This window comes from Pectinophora gossypiella, chromosome 10, assembly GCF_024362695.1.
Source record: "Pectinophora gossypiella chromosome 10, ilPecGoss1.1, whole genome shotgun sequence".
NCBI classification, from domain to species: Eukaryota; Metazoa; Arthropoda; class Insecta; order Lepidoptera; family Gelechiidae; genus Pectinophora; species Pectinophora gossypiella.
Genome location: NC_065413.1, coordinates 11273695 through 11297805, shown reverse-complemented (window position 1 = coordinate 11297805; position 24111 = coordinate 11273695). Strand labels below are relative to the sequence as shown.

Below are 24111 nucleotides of genomic sequence, written 5' to 3'. Positions count from 1 at the left end.
TAACATTATGTTTATAATATATAATAATGTGTAATACGTTACTATAATTATAGTGTTAGATTTAGTCTTTTCAATGTGGGAATTACCAAAACCAAACCAAACCATTACCAAATATAGATGATCGCTGTACAGATTTAATGTGATAATTACCTATTTTCTCATAGCTCAGGTAGGTACATAATTCTTCAAAAATATAATTTGATGACAGAGGCATTATACAAAACATAATTGTTGCTATTAAGCAAATTTGGATCAGGTATGTTATTATGTAGATAGAATTATGTTGTTACCTACATTGCTTCTCTTTATTTTGATCAAATTGATAATGGGTGGAAGATGTGTTGTATTTGCCCGGTTGTAACAACAAGGGTCATCGTTTATACACAAAAACAGATAAAAAATATGCATAAATATGTTTGTTATCCATGAAATTAGAAGGTTAAACGATAGCAAATTTGTACAGTGCCATGTATATTTTTTTTGGGGAAGGTGGCCTGGAATGTGCATTATTGTACGCTATTCATGTATTATGTGTACATGTTCAAATTACATAATATGTTATGTGGCTGGCAGTTCACATTCCCATTGACATGAACATGAAGAGTACACTATTAGTCCGACCAAGTAATTTAAAAATCAACTTCGCTTACATCATTAACTTTGTAATAGTGATGTAACGAATGTGTGTTTTTGAACATTCGCGAATGCGAATGCGAATGCGAATATCTGATATCGACATTCGCGAATGCGAATGCGGATGCGAATATTCAGATTGTGTTCAAATTTGGCGCCATTTGTATGGTTTGGTGGCAGAATGAATATTCAAGGAAAGGAAGAACTACAACTGCTATGAGAAATCATTTGAAAGCAATGCATAAAACCGAGTTTTCCGAACGAATCGATTTTGATTTTTTTAGCCTACATTATTTTATTTTAAAAATAGTTTTTTTCTAAGAAGTACATATTCGCAAAACATTTTGCGAATGCGAATGCGAATGCGAATATGCAAAAAATTGCGAATATTCGCGAATGCGAATGCGAAATGCGAATATTCGTTACATCACTACTTTGTAATGACCAAACCTAGGCTTTCAAAACAACGTGTTAATTTTAGCATAAAATCAGTAATTATCATAAAAGTATTTGTTTTTAAGTATTTGATACATTTTACCTTGAGAGCTAAGTAAATACAATTACATTGAAAATGTTGCAATTTCTAAGAATTTAATTGTTAAATTGTAAATTAAAATTCTCAGACATAAAATAACATAAGTGCAACTAAAATGTCTAGCGTCTATTCCAGACCGTTGCATCTGCAAAAGCAACACGTAACATCATTTACCTACGTCATATCCTATCACTTCTTTCAACTGATTATCAAATGCTTTTGCAACAGTCTGAAACGAAGCAACCTTTCAGGGTTACCTCGCGGTGGTGGGTTGAAGCTCGTACTTTCGTCGGCAGGCTTCGACGCGCCGCCGCTGCCACCCAGCCGCAGTGCACACTCCGGCGCACCACTAACAACACGCGCCAACAATCATAAACAAATTGTTAAATAAATAATGACTGTAAATTGAACTGAACTTGTGACTTTTGTGCCTATGACAGTGATCTAGTGGTCAGAACATTTGTGTGTGAAGTGATGGGTTCCAAAATTTTTACGAGGTAATACTTTTATAACATTTTAATAAAAATTGTATCAATTATTTTATTTTACAATAACTGTAATATTGTAAAATGTGGTAACTAATTAATTTACAATGTATCCCGTTGATGTCTTTTATATCGCGCCTCTATTGCTACGAGTAATGACGTAATACTACGCGCCGCGTAGCGTGCGATACACTTCAATGCAGTGTTAATGTAACGACATTGTATAATTAATTACTATCACTTACTACAGAATAACATAAACATAAACAGCCTATATACGTCCCAGTGCTGGGCACAGGCCTCCCCTCAATCACCGGACGGGGTATGGGACGTGCTCCACCACGCTGCTGGCTTTGTGGAGGTGTTTTTATGGGACCAATTACTTAACGTGCCCTCCGAAGCACGGAATGATCATACTTTTTCGGACAATTAAATGGTTCAAGCTTCTGCAATGTCAGTTCAAACAAAGGACAGTCTCATAAAGTGATCCCGACATTGTCCCTAACGGGAATCGGACCCAGACCTCCAGATAGTGAGCCTAACGCTCTTACCACTAAACCACGGAGGTTGTTAACTGTTACTATATAATAATACATTGAATTATTACATACTACTATAATTAATTTTGTGACTTACAAAGTTCATGAATTAATGACTTTTTTTTCCTAAATTAGGTACTATCATAAAGCTCAAATATGCTAAACGAAAAATCAAAGCTATTACATAAAAACATGCTAAATATAGCTTGACCCAGACGCCAGGTTGAACTCCACGCGTTTCGCGAATCTAAAAATAAAAAGAACAGGCAAGTGAAACTAAACGGAAGACGACATAATTAATGTTCGAGATACCGCTCTTTGACAGGTTAATACCGTTATGGTGCCCACACGCCATTCGAGAATAGAGAAACATATCGATACCTTAACACGACCATAAATTACATTTTCATGGGAAAATTTTGATTACACTATTAAACACGCCTATTTACATTTTTAATGACATTACTTATTAAGTGCTCTTCATAATTATTTACTTTAATGCTGTAATATGTATGCATTTATACAATTAATTAATATGTTTAATGGCATTTTTTTCGATAACCGTTAAATTGTTGAATAATTTACTCTACACTTAAACTATCAATAAAAGTTCTGGAACTTTTACGTAAAATAATATTTTATATATTTTATGTGATCCTTAATCATTGTAGGTATTACGTATCGTATTTCAATTATTTGATCCTTAGGTTTGGTGTCCATATTTTTTCTTATAACATAACATAAACTGCCTATATACGTCCCACTGCTGGGCACAGGTCTCCCCTCAATCAACCGGAGGGGGTATGGAGCATATTCCACCACGCTGCTCCACTGCGGGTTGGTGGAGGTGTTTTTACGGCTAATAGCCGGGACCAACGGCTTAACGTGCCTTCCGGTGCATATTTTTTCTTGCACTTAAATAATTATTAAAATATTCTTAAAGCTTTTATAGTAATATAAAGGAATATTATCTACTATGAGACTTGTTAGCCGCTTTTGTACACTAAAATATCGATATCGGGTGATATTAAAATAAATTAAAATTATCATTTCGAAACGTTTGTGATATGGACCATTCTAATCCACCAAGTCAAAAAGTGTTATCGGTATTCACCCTTTCTTTATTTAATAATATTCTATTCTGAATCAATCTTTCGTTAGACGAATATAGTCATGTATATAATCCCAATATCAAATAGTTTACTGCAGCTATTTTACATGCCAAGTTAAATATTAACATTACAACAAAGTCTATAGACATAACGCGAAGCTACCTGTATACCAATAACGGTTCGATAAACTTATCCAAATCTCACCGGTAACCTACATTTTAAAAGCGCGCGGGCGCGGGCGCGTTATATTTCTTTTTTTGACATGACTTATTGTAGATTCCTTCTAACGGCTGGACAAATGAGGAACGGTCTAATCCAAAAAAATAAGATTACATCACAGGGTGACCACAGCGTACCTTTAAATATCGTAAATGTGTTTCTGTAATTAATTAATATAGAATCCAGAAACAAATAGCGGGTACGGGCAGAGAAATTCTCATTGAGCCATCTGCCATCTGCGCTCTCCATTTGTCTGGTCAAACAGTTAATACCCCTAGACCCGGTACTTAGTTAAGGTAGCAGACCCCGTGCAAACGGGATAATGCTTGTACTTCTATCGTGTAGGTTGTGAAGTGGATTACCAACCCCATCCACCCTGGTGTCAGGGTTATTATTGAGCCGCCATATGCCCCTGACATGACTCATGTAAAGTAAATTGTAATCGGGACCAAAGGCTTAACGCTACGGGATAACGCTAGAATAAAAATAATACCATCCGAAGCAAAAACTGACATATATATCGCTCTCGTTCCCGGGTCCGCTCGTCACGGTGAATGGGACCGTACAGTAGTCAACCGTGAACCAGTCACAGAAAGCGAGAGTGACGCGAGTGACGCGCCTGCGTCTGCGTCGGCGATCCAGATCGATCATCTGTTGCAACAAAACACAATCGGATCACAAAACGAGATAAACGAGAAACAAAGATGAATAGATAGCTGCTCTGAATGCCAATGTCCGAACAATAAAAAAGTAAAAATGTATAGCAAAATAAATTCGAAGGTTAAGGTTCCGTAACTTGCATTAAGTATGTAATTAAGTATGTCTAGTTTTGGAAAAAAATCTTACTTAAAATGGGTAGTTAAATTAAGTGTAACTTTAAGTCACACGCAGTTATTTTATTTTTCCTACTTTTAGCTTGGAAGTTGTTTTCAGCTTTGCTTTGCACAATTGATAAAATAAAATAACTATTGTTATTGTTACGCACAGATTACAGACTATATGTAATAAAACGATACTATATCACAAAGTTTCATTATTTCGTCGGTGGTACCCTACAAATTTGTAATTACTTTTAAAAGTTATTTTTCTTTTGTGAACAATTTGTAACAATGTCTTGTTGGGATAATGGAAGTTGACGTGTGTCATGGAATAAAGGTGGACCTTAGTCAAGTTGCAAACGATTATGACAATCTAAAATGATAGTGATAAAAGTATAAGTGATTGACATGTCACCTTATATCAATCCCATACAGTTTTATCACGGGCACTGTCGATTTTCGTAATCCTTTGTAACTTGGCTAAGGGCCAATTCTAAGAGAGTAACAGAAGTAAGCTCTTAATTCTGTTGTTACTTAATTCGATTGTCAGATGGTCTATTGTTGAATAATTAACAAATGAATCCACAGTTTCAGAATATGAAGGCATAAAATTATTGACTATTTCAATTCGTATGATAGGTTGTTTGAAGTTCTAGGAAGGTACATTGTAAGGTCACATAATTATTCAGATTTATTAATATATCAAATGATTCCTCATCTCACTGACGTAGGTGGCGGGAATATAAATATTAATATTGCGTAATAATTATTGTCCGAAGCGTTAATATTACAAATATTTTGAATACATTCCAATACATTACAAAACTGAAGGCCGATGCAGTTTAAGGTTAAGTTACGAAATAGTAGGTTTATTTGTTTTAAACGATTACAGCGTAAACTTATTTTTTTTTATTAACTTGGTAGATTTTTAACTAGTCGTTTACGTGTGGTAACGTGTGCATTGCGCCATTATATGCGGACATCTCACGTTGATTAGTATTCTGTGAACTTGCAACATATTCGCGGCTGATGCAATACTTGCAATTACACCTGGACGAGACGCTTATAGTACTAAACTTATAAAATCAAATGGGACAGTTCCAGTCACTTTAGATTTCGGAATTATTCGTTAGGTGTCCATAGATATACTTGGAATGAACCGTACAAATTTATGGCATATATCATATTTTTATACACTTGCCGTTAAGGTCAAGGTAATTATGACAAGACAACATTTCTGACACATAAAATACCGACGAAGAAGACACACACCTAACTTCGAACACACAAACAAATACCAAAAGTGTCTGACGAGATATAACTTATTAGTGCGCTTCTGTCTTTCGCTACAGATATTTACTTTGTTCATAATGTGACATCACCGAAACCTGATATTTTTTGACACAACGTATAGATACGTGCACGGTAAAAAGTTGGTAACCTTTATCTTAATGTGGGTCGACTTATAAATTACCTATAAGGCTGTTTGCTGTAATAAAAGTACTTGCAGACGATCATAAAGCTTGTACTATAAAACTTTATACCCTTCATATATTTGGAGTGGCCAAATCAACCTGCAAGATAGCCGTATATAACTAAAGTATGTAGAACAAACAGTATCAGGATCAAAAAGGCATATTTTTCAAGTGATGTTACGAAAAGATATCAATAACGTTATTCATCAGCATGATTATAGTAAGCCTGCTGGTGGAAACCTCATTGTTAGACAAAGGCTTACCTATCCTGCCTATTTTCTTTGGATGTCCCACTGTGTCCAAAGAAATAATACTGTTATGCTGTATATTAGATGCTCATATAAACGTAACATAAGCCTACAAATATATCCCAATAGGGGTAGTCATAGGTACGTCAGTCGCAAGACGAACTAAGTACCCAGACCTCACCGAGCTTTCTGTTAGAACAACGAGATAAATGGTGAGCCGTATTTCCGTCTATAATGGTCGAGCCTTCGTGGTCCAGTGGTTAAGCGTTAGGCTCACGATCCGGAGGTCCCGGGTTCAAATCCCGGTGGGGACATTTCACAAAAATCACTTTGTGGTCCCTAGTTTGGTTAGGACATTACAGGCTGTTCACCTGATTGTCCGAAAGTAAGACGATCCGTGCTTCAGAAGGCACGTAAAGCAGTTGGTAAGTACGTAATCGTTACATGAGTCATGTCAGGGGCCTTTGGCGGCTCAATAGTAACCCTGACACCAGGGTTGATGTTATTGGTAACCCACCTTACAACCCACACAATAGAAGAAGATGGACGAGCCAACTTTGTTAGTGTTAGTGTCTGATGAATTCTCAGACGACACATTCTCATAACTACATAAACAGTTTGTTGCAAGTGGGGCCGTCACGAGCTTACGAATTTACCTCCTTTACGTTTCATTATAAATATTTCGTTGTCGGTCAAGTACTGTAGAATGTCTCCAATAGTGGCAGGTGATGACGTAACAAGGCGTCTGCGCATCTCAACGGTTACCCAACCATCGATAATGTTACATTATACGCTTTATCGCAATTTATCTGTGCAACGAGAAACGTCCAGTAGTTCCAGCATTCTTTACTTTAAAACTGTTTTATATGAAATTCGAAGTTCTGTTATTCGATTCGGACGGGATTTCCCAAAGCGAAACATATTTTATACCACATTTAGAATTTGCACTCTCATTTCAATTAATATGATGTAACCATTCAGTAAAAGGTGTTGACTCGTTAAATATTGAAAGTAATTCTTTTAAGTGGCGTACTTTCTAGTAAAGCAAATTAAAAGTTGAATTTATATCTTCATTCGACACATTAATTTGACCATACTTGGAAAAAATAATTAGCGTTTACTGTTGTAGAATCGTTTCTTACTATATACCTTACTACATACATACATACATAAACTCACGCCCGTAATCCCTAATGGGGTGGGCAGAGCCACAAGTAATCAAAGACAACTTGCAGCCACTGTTGATACGAAGTCCAAAGATGGATATGATGAACCTTATGGTGATAAGGGATCAGCCTATCGCCCATAACATTAGTCCATCATGTTAGAGGACACAATCCCTCTGTCGGTTTTTACGACATGCCCGGGAAGAGAAGCAGCTGAACGTGTTCTATGTTCTTTATATGCTCCCAGAACAGCATAGAAGCATAAAGAAGCATATAGTTACCTCTATAGCCGACGCAATGTCCAAATAATATATTCCTCGTGGTTTTTTATACATACGACTTTGAAAAACATTTAGCAACTCTCGTTTTAATTAATGCTTATTCTCTACGCATCGTGAATTTGTAATTAGATTTGCAAACCTTTGAACTCGAGGTGAGATCAAATCATTTGGTGCGGCCTTTTTTCTATTTCTACCTCGCGATCACGCAACGAAGATGCTCGGGCGCCGATCGACGGTCACTGGGCCAGTAGACGCACCGCACGCCGTAATTATGCGTTGCGTTACTCGACATAGAAAAAGAACAAACAAACAAATTCGCACAGATACCAAAAAAGGCGTTTAAAATCGTTCAATGAAACTATTTGGACAAAGGTTTACTTCTACAAAAATTGCTGTCAGTCGATTTGCTATCCTTCGGTCGAAGATAAAAGAACTAAAAGGGTAATTGTTTTATAAATAATGTACTAATTCAATAATTATTTTATTTCTAAAGCTCACGTGATTTTCATTGAAATATTGCAAAACATTACTTTGACTGCATCCGCACAAGATCCTTGATGCCAATTAAGTAGTTGATTTTCTAATATTTTATTGCTAAACAGACTAGAATATAAATTGAGGTAACTGGTATTATTTTAATAATAATAAATCAAATTAAAATTAATTTATTCAGTCATTATTACTACAAACATATTTGTTAGGTGAAAATTATAAAAATATATATTGTTGTTATATTGAGATAGTTAACAAAGACAATAAATGCATTTCATTTTCATCCGGTGTCTTAGCCTTCCACAATGAGGCTTAGGTAAATTTTCAGTCTTCAGGATACTGTTAGGGTTGCCACACGACGCAAATTTTAAACTACTTTTTTTTGCACGAGACGGCATTAAAACCGGCTGTGTGCGTGTTTTAGTACTTATAAATTATTTTAATTTAAATATTGTAGTGAAAGGATTATATAGAGAACGATGACATTTGTAAAGCGAGGCCGCCGAGTGTGTTAGTTCAACTAACGGAAACACTTATTTACGAGGAACTTGTATCTAATTACCTATTACATCAATCTGACTCGTATTACAGTACATTAAGAAAGGAAATAAAAAGACACAGAAGAATACAATGTTTTTCTTAAGTAACACAGTTTGTTGCCATTTGAATTTAGAAATACTTTTATTCTCGATTGACCATACCTAACGTATTTATATACATACAAAAAAAAAAATAGGGCATTGACTGGGTCAAACATAAATCTTAAAATGGTAAGTAAGCCAGTCTAACAGAATCAAAAATAAACCTCATTTTATTTCATGACTTATTTTCAAATTTTTAAATTTAGTATGACTTTTGACTGCTTTTAATTACGGATTCTTACAAAATCCATAGAAAATAGTTTTGACGTTTCGTAAAAATATTAACTGTCCTCCGTAGCTTCGTTCGAGTGGAGTTTATTTTATTTTGTATAGCTTTACCTTTTTCGCAAAGTGGATATTTAGAAATACAGAAAAATACCAATTAAAAACTTCAAATGAACGTGAAACATTTTAAATGTCAATACAGACTCACGAGAGACTAAGTTCAGTTACCTAAACCCTGGGTTTCGATCCATCTAAACATGTGCTAAATTTCATCCAAATCATACACAGTAATTACAGAGCTACTTTCGCTTTTATAACATTAGTAATAATAGAGAAATTCCATACATCACTATATCAGTTTTTACCCAGTCCCACATAGCATAGCATATTAGCCCTCTTTCTGTATTAATTAAGAAATATTATTGAGGTAATTACTCTAATACAATTTCGTGTCTATTTTAAGCATTGTGGCGTACTCTTCTGAAATTTCTCTGACCGCGATATGGTTGTTGCGGGAACAAACAAAAACAAATCATTATTTACAAGTTATAACTATTGCAAAATTCACCGTCATGCATTAATTAAGATTTTGAAATGTAGAGAGAGTCGAGATGAGATGAGAGAGAGATGTAGAGAGCAACACAAGAGAGCATTTTTTAAACAAAACACTACTAATAATGATTGTAGTACTATACAATACATAGTAGGGCCAATTATTTGATGCCGTAGGTTAGTCTCGTAATAAACAGGACCCACCATGGAAAATTAAACCTTATAACTATGATGTTAAGGAAACGTCAAATGTGATCTATTAAATTAGCACTACGTTAGTAAAAAATACTAAAATGATGAATAGATTATCAGAATAGTCATTACATATACGCATTTCCGATCTGACCAACGTTCTGCCTTAAGAAATTTTTACTCTATGCATTGTGGTATGTAGTGTGGTACAATCTAAGTATTCCTTCGGCTTCCAAACCACGCACGGAATCATTTCGTCATACACTGAGCCCTGATTATTCAGGCACATGCTCTGTAAGTTTATCCAGGCTTAATTGGCTTAATGGCGGTATTGCAAGTATTTGTAGGCACCTGCCGGCTGTGGTGTATGTATGTACTCGTATGAATGTATGTATGTCTTATCGACAGGTTGACATGGTCTCCCGTGACAGGGATATATTATGTATCTGTAGCGTTGCCTTTCACACATAAATATAGCTTTGGTAACACATGCGCGGATTGCGTGCTCGATACAGTCCTGCGACGAATACGACGTAGTTTTCGACTTTGGGAGATATTTTGGATACGTTACATTTAAAGTGGACAGTCACTTCTTTTTTTTAAATTATATATTGTCCTTAGTAACGATTGGTGACATCTGTTGAATGTGAAATACACTTTGAGTGTCACAAGTAGAGAGGGTCAATCGGCAAAGACTAGATTTAACTTATGCTTATCATAATTAAATTATGCTTAATAATATTATGTGTAATAAGTACTTTATTACTGGATTACAAATAACGGATGTTGTATGCTATGCTAATATATTTTTTTAATTATAGTTCTCTTGATAAGTATTACATTTGAAACTTTAAAAATGTAATAAGGCATTGCAATAACATTTTTCCAAGAATAGCGTGTGCCACAATATTTCACATTTCATAGCCAAGTAATTGAGTAATTCAATGCAGGTTGGTGCATTTGGAATTTGTTGGTACAGCTAGACAAATAAAAACTTAAAACTAAATGGTTTATGTTTAGGCTTGATACACATAGAGGCGGTACCAGAGGCGTTTCGTGATTTTTTTAATGTTCGACTTTGATCGCACGTTTTCTTATAAACTCCCGCTTACCGGCCCGCAATGATCGTGTATCGCCTCTGCATGTATAGACTACGTTACGATGTAGTTTTAAAAATAGTTTTTGCGTCAAAATGTCCTTTATTGCGTATTTGACGCAATGTGCAGATAAAAAGCCTGTTAAGTATACAGTTGTTAAAACACCTTAGGGCTAATCGCCGCAGCCATAAGACATAAGCTGCAGTAAAGTAAAAGCTTTGTGTTTGCGAAATGTCAGCTCGTAGCCACAACTTATAACTAGATACCTACAGCTCTATTTGTGAAATATTATCACCGGACCTCTGTACCTTTTGTAACACTTCAATAAAAAGTACAAAAAGGAAATCTATCCATTGTATGTTCGGCGTAAATCTAGGGCCTTTGGCGGCTCAATAATTACCCTGACACCAGGGTTGATGAGGTTAGTAATCCACCTCAGTAATACAGTTTTACTGAAACACAGATAAAATTGTACCCAGGTGATGCCGGATCGAATCGCTAGTAGAATTTATAGCAGAATAGTTCTTGGGACTATATCATAGGTGATCATGAAAGTACCGATAGTATTATAGATGAATTCAGTTCAGAAATCCTTCACACACTAAGGACAATTTTAAAACGCCTCTTATGGACAAGGATTCGAACGGGTATTATGTCGTAAACCTGAAATTATAGTTTACAATGTAGGAACGTTTAAAGCTTAATTATTATTAGCATCGATTTGCATGGAACCTGGCAAATTGCCGGTGCTAGCAATTTGATGAAGTAACATCGAAGTGACAAGGACGTGTGCTAAGATATTCTATCGCTACTGTGATCGTTGGATCATATGATACGACGAGATCTTTAAGTCAGCAGCAGCGTGGAGCACGCATATCGGACGCGACGTGATAAATGATGCCGCTGTAAAAGTCAAACGGCTCAATTACCGCATCGCACGCGATATGCGCTGCTAATTAAAAAAAAAACAACTTATCACTTTTTCTTTGAACTTAAACAATTTATACCCTATTATTAAAGGTATATAATGTAGGTACATGAAATTACGATAAAGGAAATTACTTGTATATACCTAACAGACAGATTCTTGACAGATCGTAAGATAATGAAAACCGCTTGAGGAGCTACTAACCCACATGTAGGGTAGCGCTCGACGCGGCGTAACTCGGCGAGACACTCTATACACTTAATTGTGACAACTTTCGTGAGGTCGCGTCGCATCGCTTAATACAACACAGGCATACATACCTGACAATCTCAGTTATATACGATAGATTGTTTGTTTAATTAGAATTCATCTTGGAACGAAAAATATATCTGAAGTGACTGCGGCCTTAGGGCATTCTCTCACTAGAACTAAATACTTTATCTACCTTTCTATCTATGACGGTGCCGCAGCCTTGGTCGCGACATCAACATATCATCATCAGGCCTCAGACATCTTTTTCAGACGATTTATACAGTGTTTAGGATGCACTTTTGTCATGACTATAAAGGCCATTGCGAGAGCGGCAAGGTCTACTACACAGTCCACACACTGTGGTTTTTGTAGTCATGGCAGGACCCATTTTGTGGTGGAGCGAACTAAGTGGCGCCACCATGGTGTCCTAGCGAGATGTGACCCTTATTGATGAATAGGGGCTCTGGTCACCTATTTATTTAGTTTAAAACTTGTATGTTGTAGTCAAATAGCAGTCATACCCACTAATAAGGAAAATGTAACATTTTTTCTAAGCCGTGGATCAAGTAAAAACATGCAGAATCAATTATACTCCAATTTATTTAAACTTCTTACCATTTCCTTTACCGGATAAACTTAGGAAATGTGTAATTGCTCCTATCGTAATCATAGCCTTTTTTAATATTACTTACCTCCTTAATTCGTGAGGAAACCCACACACCAGAGAAATGCATTTCGGAGGTATGTGACCTAACCTAACCTGGGACCTGTCAAATCTTCAGGCTAGGTAAGCGGACTTCATCTAAAACGGGATAACGCTATGGAGATGTTGATGAGTTACCTCCTTAATTATTTATTAGAGAACTTAACACATTTAAGATGTATAAGTTCCTCTTTGGACACAAGTATAACATTGATATTGAAGCAGATAGAAACACGTAACATATTTTGTTTTAAGTTTAATACGCGGTTATTATCATAATTAAAACACATAATAACGGGTTCTTACCAAATAACCCTAATAAATAATAATAATATCGGTTAATATCGGGAGTCTCATATCCCTATTTTAAACGCGGCAAGAACCCATTATTATGTGTTTTAATTACGTAACATATTTGTATGAATCATAAATAGATGACATAGCATAGATGGATGATAGTTGGCCTGGTTTTGCTTCTCACTCAGACGATAGCAGATACTTACTTTCAAAAACCCGTACCTAATATTCGATGTCTATCGCTCAAAAGTTAAATCATAAAACGCACCCCGGATACCATAAACATAAACAGCCTATACACGTCTCACTGCTGGACATAGGCCTCCCCTCAATCAACCAGAGGGGGCAAGCAGCATACTCCACGCTGCTCCACTACAGAATAAACACAAAAAAGAAGGGATTTTTTACATATTGTTTTCATAATTTGAAAGCCTTTAGAATAAAAGCCAACAAACTATTTTATAGTTTGGCGGAACTTAAATATGATCTCTCATACTCATATCTATTTATCGGTCAACAGAGCGCTGGTGCTATGGGCGTTGTGCGCTTGCGTCGCTGCTCTGGCGCCGCCGGCCGAAGACGACGACTGCGCACTCTACCTCTCAGGGCCCGGCCGCTCCTCCGCCTACGACTACACACTTAACCTGCTCAAAGGAAACTTGTAAGTATTTTTTTACGGTCCCCCCAGTCTTGGTTGATTTCGGCGCCCGGTGCGGTGGCATACCTCGCACTGCCCCAGGGCTGCCACTGTTTATCAATATTGTAATCTCCTAATATCGGTCAATATAATTCATTCAATTAAATTTTATGGTGGTAATCGCTGTGGGAACCTTTCGCAGAATTCTCTTTAGAGAAATACATATTGATTTACAACCATTTCATGCATGTACGCTATGAGGTAATCTACGGGTTAAGTAAGCGGACCCTGTGGAAACGGGATAACGCTAGGTAAAGGAGAAAGCAAATACGCAATGAAAATTTATTACAATTTCCTCAAATAAAATCACACTGCCTAAGAACAAGCGACCTTACGGCCAGGCGCGCACTACGAGTTTTTCGCCGCGCGGCAGAAAAAAGTAATTCTGTACCAAACAGTTTTAAATTGTATTGCGCGCACTTGACGGCAGAGCCGCCGCAGCGGCGCAGTATTGTACAGTGCGACATTATGGCGCTGCTCATTTCTGCCGCGCGGCGAAAAAACTCGCAGTGTGCGCCTGGCCTAAAGTCACCACAAATAGGTTCGAACATGGGTACAGTAAACCAGACAAAATAATCTTCGTTACATCTTCCCATTGTGTTCAACTCGGTTAACGTTTAGTTACGTAACATAATCGCTGGACAATGAAAGCTGAGAATAATAAAGATTCTCATTGTTAACATGACTGGTGACCATTCTAGCAGACGTGCCCATTGACTGACCCCATGTCAAAGGCTGTTGCAACGCTCCTGGCACATAAATCTAATACCTAAAGCCACTTTACCAATTGTTTCAGCCAACTGTGCATTACCCAACAGCACATTCACTTTCAAAAATCCATTCGCTGAACCTTTCATTCATTAGCACGCGCTTGCGAACGTTCTAATAAAGCTATTAACATTTCTGCGAGAGACGTAAACAAGAAACTGCATACATAATGAATTCATCTAATTTGTCTGATAGGGATCTATATGGTTCAAGCGGCTGAATTTGGCTTATCTTATAGTAGTATCACAGTAACCATATATAAATTGAGGAGCTCGGTGGCGCAGCGGTAAACGCGCTCGGTCTGCGATTGTTGAAATTAAGCAACTTTCGCAAAGGCCGGTCATAGAATGGGTGATCACAAAAAAAAATGTTTTCATCTCGAGCTCCTCCGTGCTTCGGAAGGCATGTTAAGCCGTTGGTCCCGGCTGCATTAGCAGTCGTTAATAACCACCAATACGCACTGGGCCCGCGTGGTGGTTTATGGCCCGATCTCCCTATCCATCCATCCATAGGGAAGGCCCGTGCCCCAGTAGTGGGGACGTTAATGGGCTGGTGATGATGAACCGTATACATATGTTTAATATTAAAATCGTGTATGTAGAGGAATAGAAGTTGCTGTGGTATAAACAGCGTCGTAAATAATTCATGTAGGCAAATAAAGGTAGAAGTATAGCTTAAATACCGAATGGAATAACGTGAAGCTGAGACTTAAGTTGTAACGGCTCGGCCCTCTCAACTACATTCATATTTGTTCACACCATTTGCTTATTGTCCACACTATTTGTGTCAAGTGTTTGTTCAGTGCACATATTCACGATCGTCTAACATGAAGTTTGCGTATCTCACATATTAACTTGCATTAATATCTGTCTGTTAGATCCCGTTCACAGACCCATTACCGCCTTCTAATGGACACGTTCAATTTGCAAGGCTTTTAAAATGCGAAAAATTAACGAAACCTGACGGGCTCGAGTTATGAGGCTCCTCAACTTTCTACTCCCATTAGAGTGGGCACGTCAGGTGCCTGAGTAACATGTTGATATTCCGACAACAAGCTGACAGACTGGAATACGAGTACTGCCTGCATGCCAGTAGGACAGATAAGAAGCTATTTCAAATTAATAAATTAAATTTCCATACTTCTTCTTCTATCGTGTGAGTTGTGAGGTGGATTATCAACCCCATCAACACTGGTATCAGGGTTATTATTGAGCCGCCAAAGGCCGACTAAATACTAACTTGCATCAGTAAGTAGTAACCGGCCTTCCGAAGCACGGATCATCTTACTTTCGGACAAACAGGTGATCAGCCTGTATTGTCCTAACCAAACTAGGAATCACAAAGTGATCTTCGTGATATGTCCCCACCGGGATTTGAACCCGGGACCTCCGGATCGTGAGCTGAATACTCAAACCACTGGACCATGGAGGCCGACAATTTCCATATATCTGTAGTAAATGTGCAGAAAATAACTTAAACGACTTCCTAAACCAATACGCACAAACCGAACCAAACCAACGTTTGAGCTTCGATTCGAATATCGAATGATAAAATGCAAATCATTTTACGGAATTTTCCCACCACGTTTAGAAATCACACACACGTTCAAGTAAACTTTATCTCGTAAATTTAATTCTATAGTAAATTCGCATGTTAGGTAAAACTAAACGTCAAAATTACTGGCAGATCGTCCAGCGAACACGTGGGAGCAACCTGGTAACCATTGTTCCATTCCGCGCTACATTTCACAACTATCATGAGCTTCTAAACGAAAACAGATTTACATTGCGTAACCTCGTATGAGATAATTGTCTAATGTCAAAGATTAGTAGGTACCCCACATACAAACAATTTAATTGTCATTAAATTATACGCGACGTCACCCACGCGAATAGATTTTACCAATAGTAAAATAAGAATATTATGCCAATTTTATGTAAAATTTAAGTCACATGAGCAGTCAACCGGAAAACAGCGGTCGCGGTATCCGATTTTGGCGAAATTTATTCAGACCACTCTTTAGCGTCGAGTTCAACGACATTATTCGGTTGTTTACATAATACGGATGCGACCGTTTGATATTTGAACGGTAATTTTATACTCCTCTCTATCCGGCGATGTGGGAACGAGCCGTATGACTGGCGATATTTTGGCAATCTTATGCCTTGTTCACACGTGCCGAGTAAACCGGCGAGACAGTGCATTACGCCAAGTACCTAAACACTGGACACACGAACGTGAGATAAATTATGTCAGTGCGCACAGAACTGATGGGAAGTTTTACTTACAAATACAAAAATATTTATTCGTGAATGTTGCGTGTTACAAGATATTACAGTATTGTCATCGTCTCAGCACATTCAGCCAAGAATTGGCATACGAATTTAAAATTGAAATCAACCTGAGAAATCAACATAATAATATGAACTTGACAATAATTCAATTCAATAAACAACTTTGGCAGCACTCGCCAAGTGCGCTGTCTGGTTAGTTTACTCGACACGTGTGAACAAGGCATTAGTCTGTCGTATCGTCTTATGATGAGGTAACATAACAAAATGTAACGTAACACAAAATAGCAGCCATCTCATTAAGTAACAGGGACCTTTGCCCTCTAAGTGCAGGTTGTGATGTAGGCTACGGGGCCAATTATTCTGTTTAAACGCTTCTACATGTTTCACGAACAAGATAGCTTTTGTTGTTGGGATAGTAAAATTTACTATAAGTACATCAATAAATCACAAATACTTATTTATTATTTTACAATATTTTTTACTCTTCTCTATCGTGTGGGGTGAGGTGGATTACCAACCCCATCAACCCTGGTGTCAGGGTTACTATAAAATATTCAATATTTTTTACTATTATTATTCTATTATAATAACTAATAAAACTTCCGTCCACGGGTAGAACCAATTTTTTTAAGCAGGGCAGAAGTGTGGACGGAAGTATTATTAGCTATTGCATCACATTTATATTTTTAAGTCATCTGTGGTTGCACACCCGCTTGTGTACTAAAAGTAGGTATTCCTGTACAGATGACTGCTTCATCATGATATATTTTTGTGCGGTTGTCCGTCTGATGTTGTCAAATTACGCCATTTTCCTGCGACACATTTCCCTCCTTCCAGGTGATACACACACACGGACGTGAGTGTATTACACATAAGCAGACCCACAAGAAATCGAAAGTCAACTTGCAGCCACCTAAATCAAAACATTTTTTCTCTAGCCCAGTGTTGAACCCCCCTTTCCTCTTCTACAGTTCCTTATCCAGGCAAATTTCTTTCCAGGCCCCTTCTAAGGCCTTCTTCGGTCTTCTTTTGCAAATATTATACTTAAAATGTTTTTATTGTCCGCAGTGGCTATGAGGGCCAGCACACTTGTATCACATACGACGCAGTCAACCAGGCTTACCTCGAAGCCAGGAACAGAATCGGTATGTATTTAATGACTGGTACTTACCTTTTAAACACTTATAATAAACATAATCAATACCTGGTGTAATTGCCTAATTTGCCCAGTTATTAAAAACGAATCACATTTTGATATTGGCTTGTTGCAGTAATATTGCTCTACATCTTTATGAATAAACACTGAAATGTCATAATTTGCCTGTTAGTCCCAGAAGTCAATCTTATCTGTTTGAGCTAGTCCCAATTACTTGAGATCGCATTTATATACATGCAACATGGGGGTTAAAAAGGCCACATCGAAACAGTTCATCTAAAAAAGCAATATTGCTATGTGACATTTTGCGCACTTACTTTTATATGTGTATTTATCAAATTGCAATATTGCTTTTTTAGTTGAATTGCTTCGATATCGCCTTTTTAACCCCCAGATCTCTATGATGTTAGCTGCTATGTCATGTACCTATCTTCACATTCCATCCATCTTTGTAGTTAGTTGATTGAATTATGTAGATTGGCTCCACTATTATTGCATTGGCAAGGTTACCTGTGTTTATCACGTCAACATTTCAAATTTTCATGTCATGTGACTAGTCACTAGTCATGTTTACTAGGCATGTTATATTTGCATTTACAAATTTTATTAATTATTCACGCCCACGTTGTTCTGCAGTTTCATCACATATTTAGTTCCATAACCTAAGAATGTCAGGAAGAAGCAACAAGGTCATATTCTGCTATTTGTACTTCTATATTGTGCTTCTTATTTGATTGTCTTTCCATCATAGTATTTACCAGGCTCTTGCTATATTCTAGATACTGCGTAAACAAATACGCTACGGCTATTGGTCGAAGCGTGCGATATTATATCGCGTCTACATGAAAATATATTCATAAATGTCGGATGTGAGTATGATATGAGTACAAAAAAGTCATTGTTTTTTTTTTGTTGTAACAGTGGTCTCGCAACCCAAGGGTGAGTGGAAGGCTGAGGATTTCGCCAGCGCCGGAGAATTGATCCTAGACATCTCTATCAATCTAGCTAGACGGTGAGTTTATTCAAATACTTCTCTTCTTCTTATCGTGTGGGTTGTGAGGTGAAATACCAACCTCATCAGCCCTAGTGTCAGGGTTATCACTGAGCCGCCAAAGGCCCTTGATATGGCTCATGTAACGACGACATACTTACGTCAGTAAGTAGTAACCGGGACCAAGGCTTAACGTGCCTTCCGAAGCACTGATCATCTTACTTTCGGACAATCAGGTGATTAGCCTGTAACGTCCTAACCAACCATTCAAATACTTATAAAAATATGATTTGTAAAAACTCATATTTAAACTAAAATAAATAATGGGATCGCTAATCTCAATATTTTAAAATCGACTTATCCTGTCGATCAACGGCGATTTAAAAAGAGCTATGTTTGAAAATAGAAGTAAAATAATATAAACTGTAAAGTCAAGTGTGTGTCTCTTTTATGCTGGTGAATATAAAAAAAATATTATTGTAAGTAGAATCAGCGAAGACCTGAAATACTGCCTATGGATAACTTTCCCGTAATATCTTAGGTAACAGAAAATTACAACATGGCAATTAGAACTAAGACATTATAGAGCCAACTATTATATAAACAACTATATAAATAACAATTATATAAACAACTACAACAACAGCATGTGCCGAGCTATGCCAGTTTTGCAATAAATTTGAACACTACTACCTCGACAAATAACATGTTATTTCACATTATTATCATCTATATCCACTAAATATTAACCAATTTATCCGGTAATATATAATCTTCTTTAGTGTGTAATTTGCAAACGTGTAATAAACTAACATACTTATTCAAACCTATATGTGGCTGTATGTATTATGTGTTGAAATTCCAACCTGTTAAGTTTAAAGTTAACAGCTTTTATGATATGCAAAGTACCTTATACTCAGATAAGGTTGTAGGACATTTCAATTTAAAGAACAGGTTAAGTATGGTCTCAATCCATAAACGGTGACCCCGACCCTGCAAAGGTAAAAGCAATCGATTTGTATAATGTTAAAAATATTAATTGTTTAATTTAAAACAAGTCGTCTCTTATGACTTACGAATGAACCCTGAAAATGACACGAAAATGGTCCAATAACATCAAGAAATAAGTGAACTTGTTTCTCATTAATTATTTAATACGAGTTGTCGTTTCGTGTGACATTTTCTTACGCAATGTCCGGCAATGACCTTGCGTGCTCTCATTTTCCATTTTGGAGGTGTTGATCAACGATGTTATCTGCCAAGGTTGAACATGGTTGAATGTTGCCCGAGATCCGCCATCTTTGTCCTCAATCATCAATCCAGTTCACGGAGTCACGACACGGAAGAATCTACAAGCAGCCATTGTCATGACATGCGATCACAATGCAGACATTTTACGCAGGTTTGCGTAAAACAAAAGTATTTTGTATCTTACCATAATCTGAGTAATAAGGTTCTATTTGTGCATTTTTTTGCATCTAATTTTACATCTAATGAGACTAGTGTTTAAAAATATGTAAACGACATCAATATGTTTTAAACCTTAATTTTCAGTATTGAATCAATAATTTAGAATATGTGGTTCTTGACAACCTAACGATGATTCAACAATTAAAATTTGACATAGCTTCAAACTATGAAAAGGCCAATATATCAACTTTGTAGGAACCTTTTGTCCAAGTAGTACAGCTCAATTCATGCACCTTCCAAGTTCCAAGCGTCTTCAATAATGTCACGAATTCATCGGTCTGTCACATCACGTTGTTATGAATGAAGACATCTTGTTACTTAACTCATGTCAGATAGAGTTAATGCGTTTTAACCTCACGTCAAAGGCTAATGCGACATTCGACATGTCACTTAGAAAAAAAATTCAATAGAAAGCTTGTAGAACAATAAACACAGAGTCATGTATGTCTGAATCGCTTCCATCAATTACAAAGTGTTGGCGTTATATTTTGCAATGTCTGCCAAATAGTGTGTATGTCTTAAGCAAATCAAGGCAAACATTACTTTGTAAATCAATTCACACTTTGTATGCACAATGTGTAAGCAATAAAATACACTTAATGAGGCATTTAGAGACCCATTGAACATCTCCTAGACCGTCCATACGTCGTCGTAGCCATTCCACAGTCACCAAGTTTCCATACTCAGCCTAGAATGTCGCGTAATTGCTGCCAGCTTCACACCTGACGTGGCACTCGCATTGCAAAATGAAGTTCATTTACATTAGGACAAGACACACTAGGTCCTTGATCTTATGTCTATCTGTCGCCCACTGTGTGCACTGACCTTTTTCAGTGAGAGGGATTGCAAATGCCATCTTTTGCCCATTAACAACCGGACCGGTGTTCCACGCTGACTCATGCAGACTTGCCGGAAGTAACTCGTTAATTCTCATGACAGCATAGTACCTACGTATTTTATACAATTTCTGCATAAAGCCATTTTAATATCTGTTCGGTGTCTCCTTCTTGTCGTGCCTTTTCATTCTTGGAAGTTGGCAATTAGGTCATGCAATATGTGCCTATCCCTGGCCATAGCTCTTTGACCGTCGCCACCTTCGTTCACTCCTTGATGTTGTCTAACTATGTCATCCTCGGCCTTCCCACGCGTCTACGACCCAAGATATTTGGTTTGCCAATTATTTACAGTGACCTGCATTCCTCCTGAATAAAAAAATTTTCTACGTTCCTTTATTCGGACCTATAGCTGCAGGTTCGCAGTAATTAGTTCCTGAACTTAGATTTGTGTGGCAGGAAGTCGTTAGATGATGCAAGATTAATGGTCAGTCTAAGTGGAACATAAAGACGATAGTGTAGATCGTATGAGTGTAACATTATGTGCGGTTGAAACGGATTTCTACCGAAGGGCAGACCGGTCACGAGTGGTCAGCCGATGCGGATTCCACTAGAAAAGCAACGATTGCCGAGAAATGTGGATTACAAGGTGATAACTACGTGTTTATTGCTATGATGTCAGATTATATGAACTAAAACTGGTGTTGTAAACCTGTGTATCTTCAATCTAACTAAGTGCGGCTATTGCGAATAGACTGTTCAACATTTGCAACATTTTACCCCCTTATGCTTTATAATACCTACAACCTACATACAGTAGGTTAATCAAAATGACTCAGGGAACATGTTATAATAATTGTAACATTGCGATGTGTAGACCAGGATGTGCCGTTTCCGGGAATATTCCCACTTTTGGTAGCTTTTTTTTTTTTGACGTGACTTATTGTAGATTTGCCGCAGGTGGCATTAACTACTTGGCCGGACAAATGGGGAGCGCTGAAGGCTCTCACCCGGTACAACGTTTAAGACAACAGGCCTGAGGGTGCCCAGTTGGGCGCGAACCTCGGCTCAGGGCGTCGTCTGAGAGGAAAAATATTTGAAAGAATTAATCGACCCTAATGGGTCGATAGCGATAAGCGCTGAATGAGGGAAATCGTCGACCACGCCGGCGGGGTCGGTATCGGGGACCTGAAGTGTTTGGTGTCGCGAGCTGATTGGCTGCCTCTATGGCTAGAGTGATTGGGTCGTCGGGATCGTATATTACGTCCTTCGGACGCCGATACTTTTCAGTACCGTCCCTAAGCGGAATGTACTCGGAAGCCGCAACTACCAGGGGATTTGGGTGGTGCGGAGCAGAATCGAAAAAACGTTTGGAAGCTAATTTGAGCCATTGGGCAATGGTTGGCAGACCTAGGTCAATGTGCAGATTTTCATTGCGAAGGAACCACGGAGCTCCCGTGGCTTTCCGCATGAAACAATTTTGTATTATCTGTAGAACTTTTGGTAGCGAAAATACACAAAACTTATCTAAAAAGAGCTTTATGACCTAACCTTTAGGCAGATAAGACCAGAGTATGAGAAAGGATAACATGAAAAAGAAAAGCAGCCAATGTCCTTACTATTTAAGAGTTTTTACAACGGGAACACTTTGGGAACATTCCCGGGAACGGCACACCACTGGTGTAGACTATTTAATGTAGGTACTACTTACTTTACTAACATTGCAGACTTAGTAGGTATGTATTGCTTCAAACATTTTAAGGTACTTATAATAACTGACAGAACATACTTAATATTCCGTGTACTCAGTCATTACTAAAGATGTGTTTGCCAACAAAATGGGCGTGAAAGATGGTTAATGGTTAAAAAAGGAAGTTGTAAAAAGTAATACACTCACAATCATCTCCATTAAAATGTGTTGAAATTACAGTAAGTAAATGTATTGGCAAATGCAAAGTCGGGGTGTGGTTTCGTAAAACTATCTCATGACCGATCTACGCTGTAAAGGCTTTTGAAGACACGAAGTTGATTATTCACCTCACAACCCATACGATAGAAGAAGACAAACATAAGTCTTGTCATAAAGCACTCGCTGATTTATCGCGCCTCATGCCGCGTTCGGTACTCAAACGCCTCAAGATTACTTAACAGACGAAGACCTTAAAACTATCACAATGTTAGTACTATTATAGTTATCGTTGCGTAGCATCTCGAAGGTCAATAAATGTGGAATTAAATCTGCGTCTGACTGTTTGATCGACGGATCTAGGCCGTGTTCATTTGAGCAGACCTATTGTTTTCAAACATGACAAGTCAAAGCTACTGGTTGATTGAACCGCCTTTCGCATTAGGCTAGGTCTTTTGAAATGGTTCGTCATTATTTGACTTGCATACCTACTAGCCATTCGATACAAAGTATGATAGTTGAAATAAGAAAATCGGATCATTCTTCAAGAACTGGCGAGAACTGGGTGTGGGTGCGGGGGGAGGGGGTAGATGGCTGTGGGTTTAGTGCACACTTCTGTTATACATTGTTTTAAGTTTACGCGGTTATTATCATAATTAAAACACATAATAACGGGCTCTTATCGCGTTTGAAGCAGGGATATAACACTCCCGATACTTCGACTCTGTTGCAAGTGCCATGAGCACGGGATGACTGATGAGATTGGAGTGGTGTAGGTAGATCCATAATTTTCTACGGGCAGACATATCTGTCTACCCTCTTTCTTTGCCGCTTGTTTATGTATTTGATATCGGAATGTTCGGAACCATCTGAACTCGCACCAAACTCTATCTACCTACTCCACACCAATCTCATTAGTCATCCCGTGATCATGGCACTTGCAACAGTGTCGAAATATCGAGAGTCTCATATCCCTGATTTAAACGCGGTACGAACTCGCTCGTATTATGTGTGTTAATTACACTTCTGTCTGTTACGCCTTCGGGGATACAGGCGTCCTGTGTCATGTTACTATGTACTTTTTTTCTTTTTGTTAGTCTGTTTCG

At 37.7% G+C, this 24111-nt stretch overlaps 1 protein-coding gene across 1 annotated transcript in view; it reads left to right on the top strand.

The window, feature by feature from the left end:
• Positions 1-1486: 1486 nt before the first annotated feature.
• The window catches only part of LOC126370044 (peroxidase), a 36666-nt gene continuing 14041 nt past the window's right edge, over positions 1487-24111 (top strand). Inside the window, exons 1-4 of the mRNA XM_050014686.1 lie at positions 1487-1665; positions 13411-13551; positions 17718-17794; positions 18727-18817. Of these exons, the coding sequence (XP_049870643.1) occupies positions 1643-1665; positions 13411-13551; positions 17718-17794; positions 18727-18817 (332 nt within the window). The 5' untranslated portion in view covers positions 1487-1642. The remainder of the gene's footprint in view (positions 1666-13410; positions 13552-17717; positions 17795-18726; positions 18818-24111) is intronic.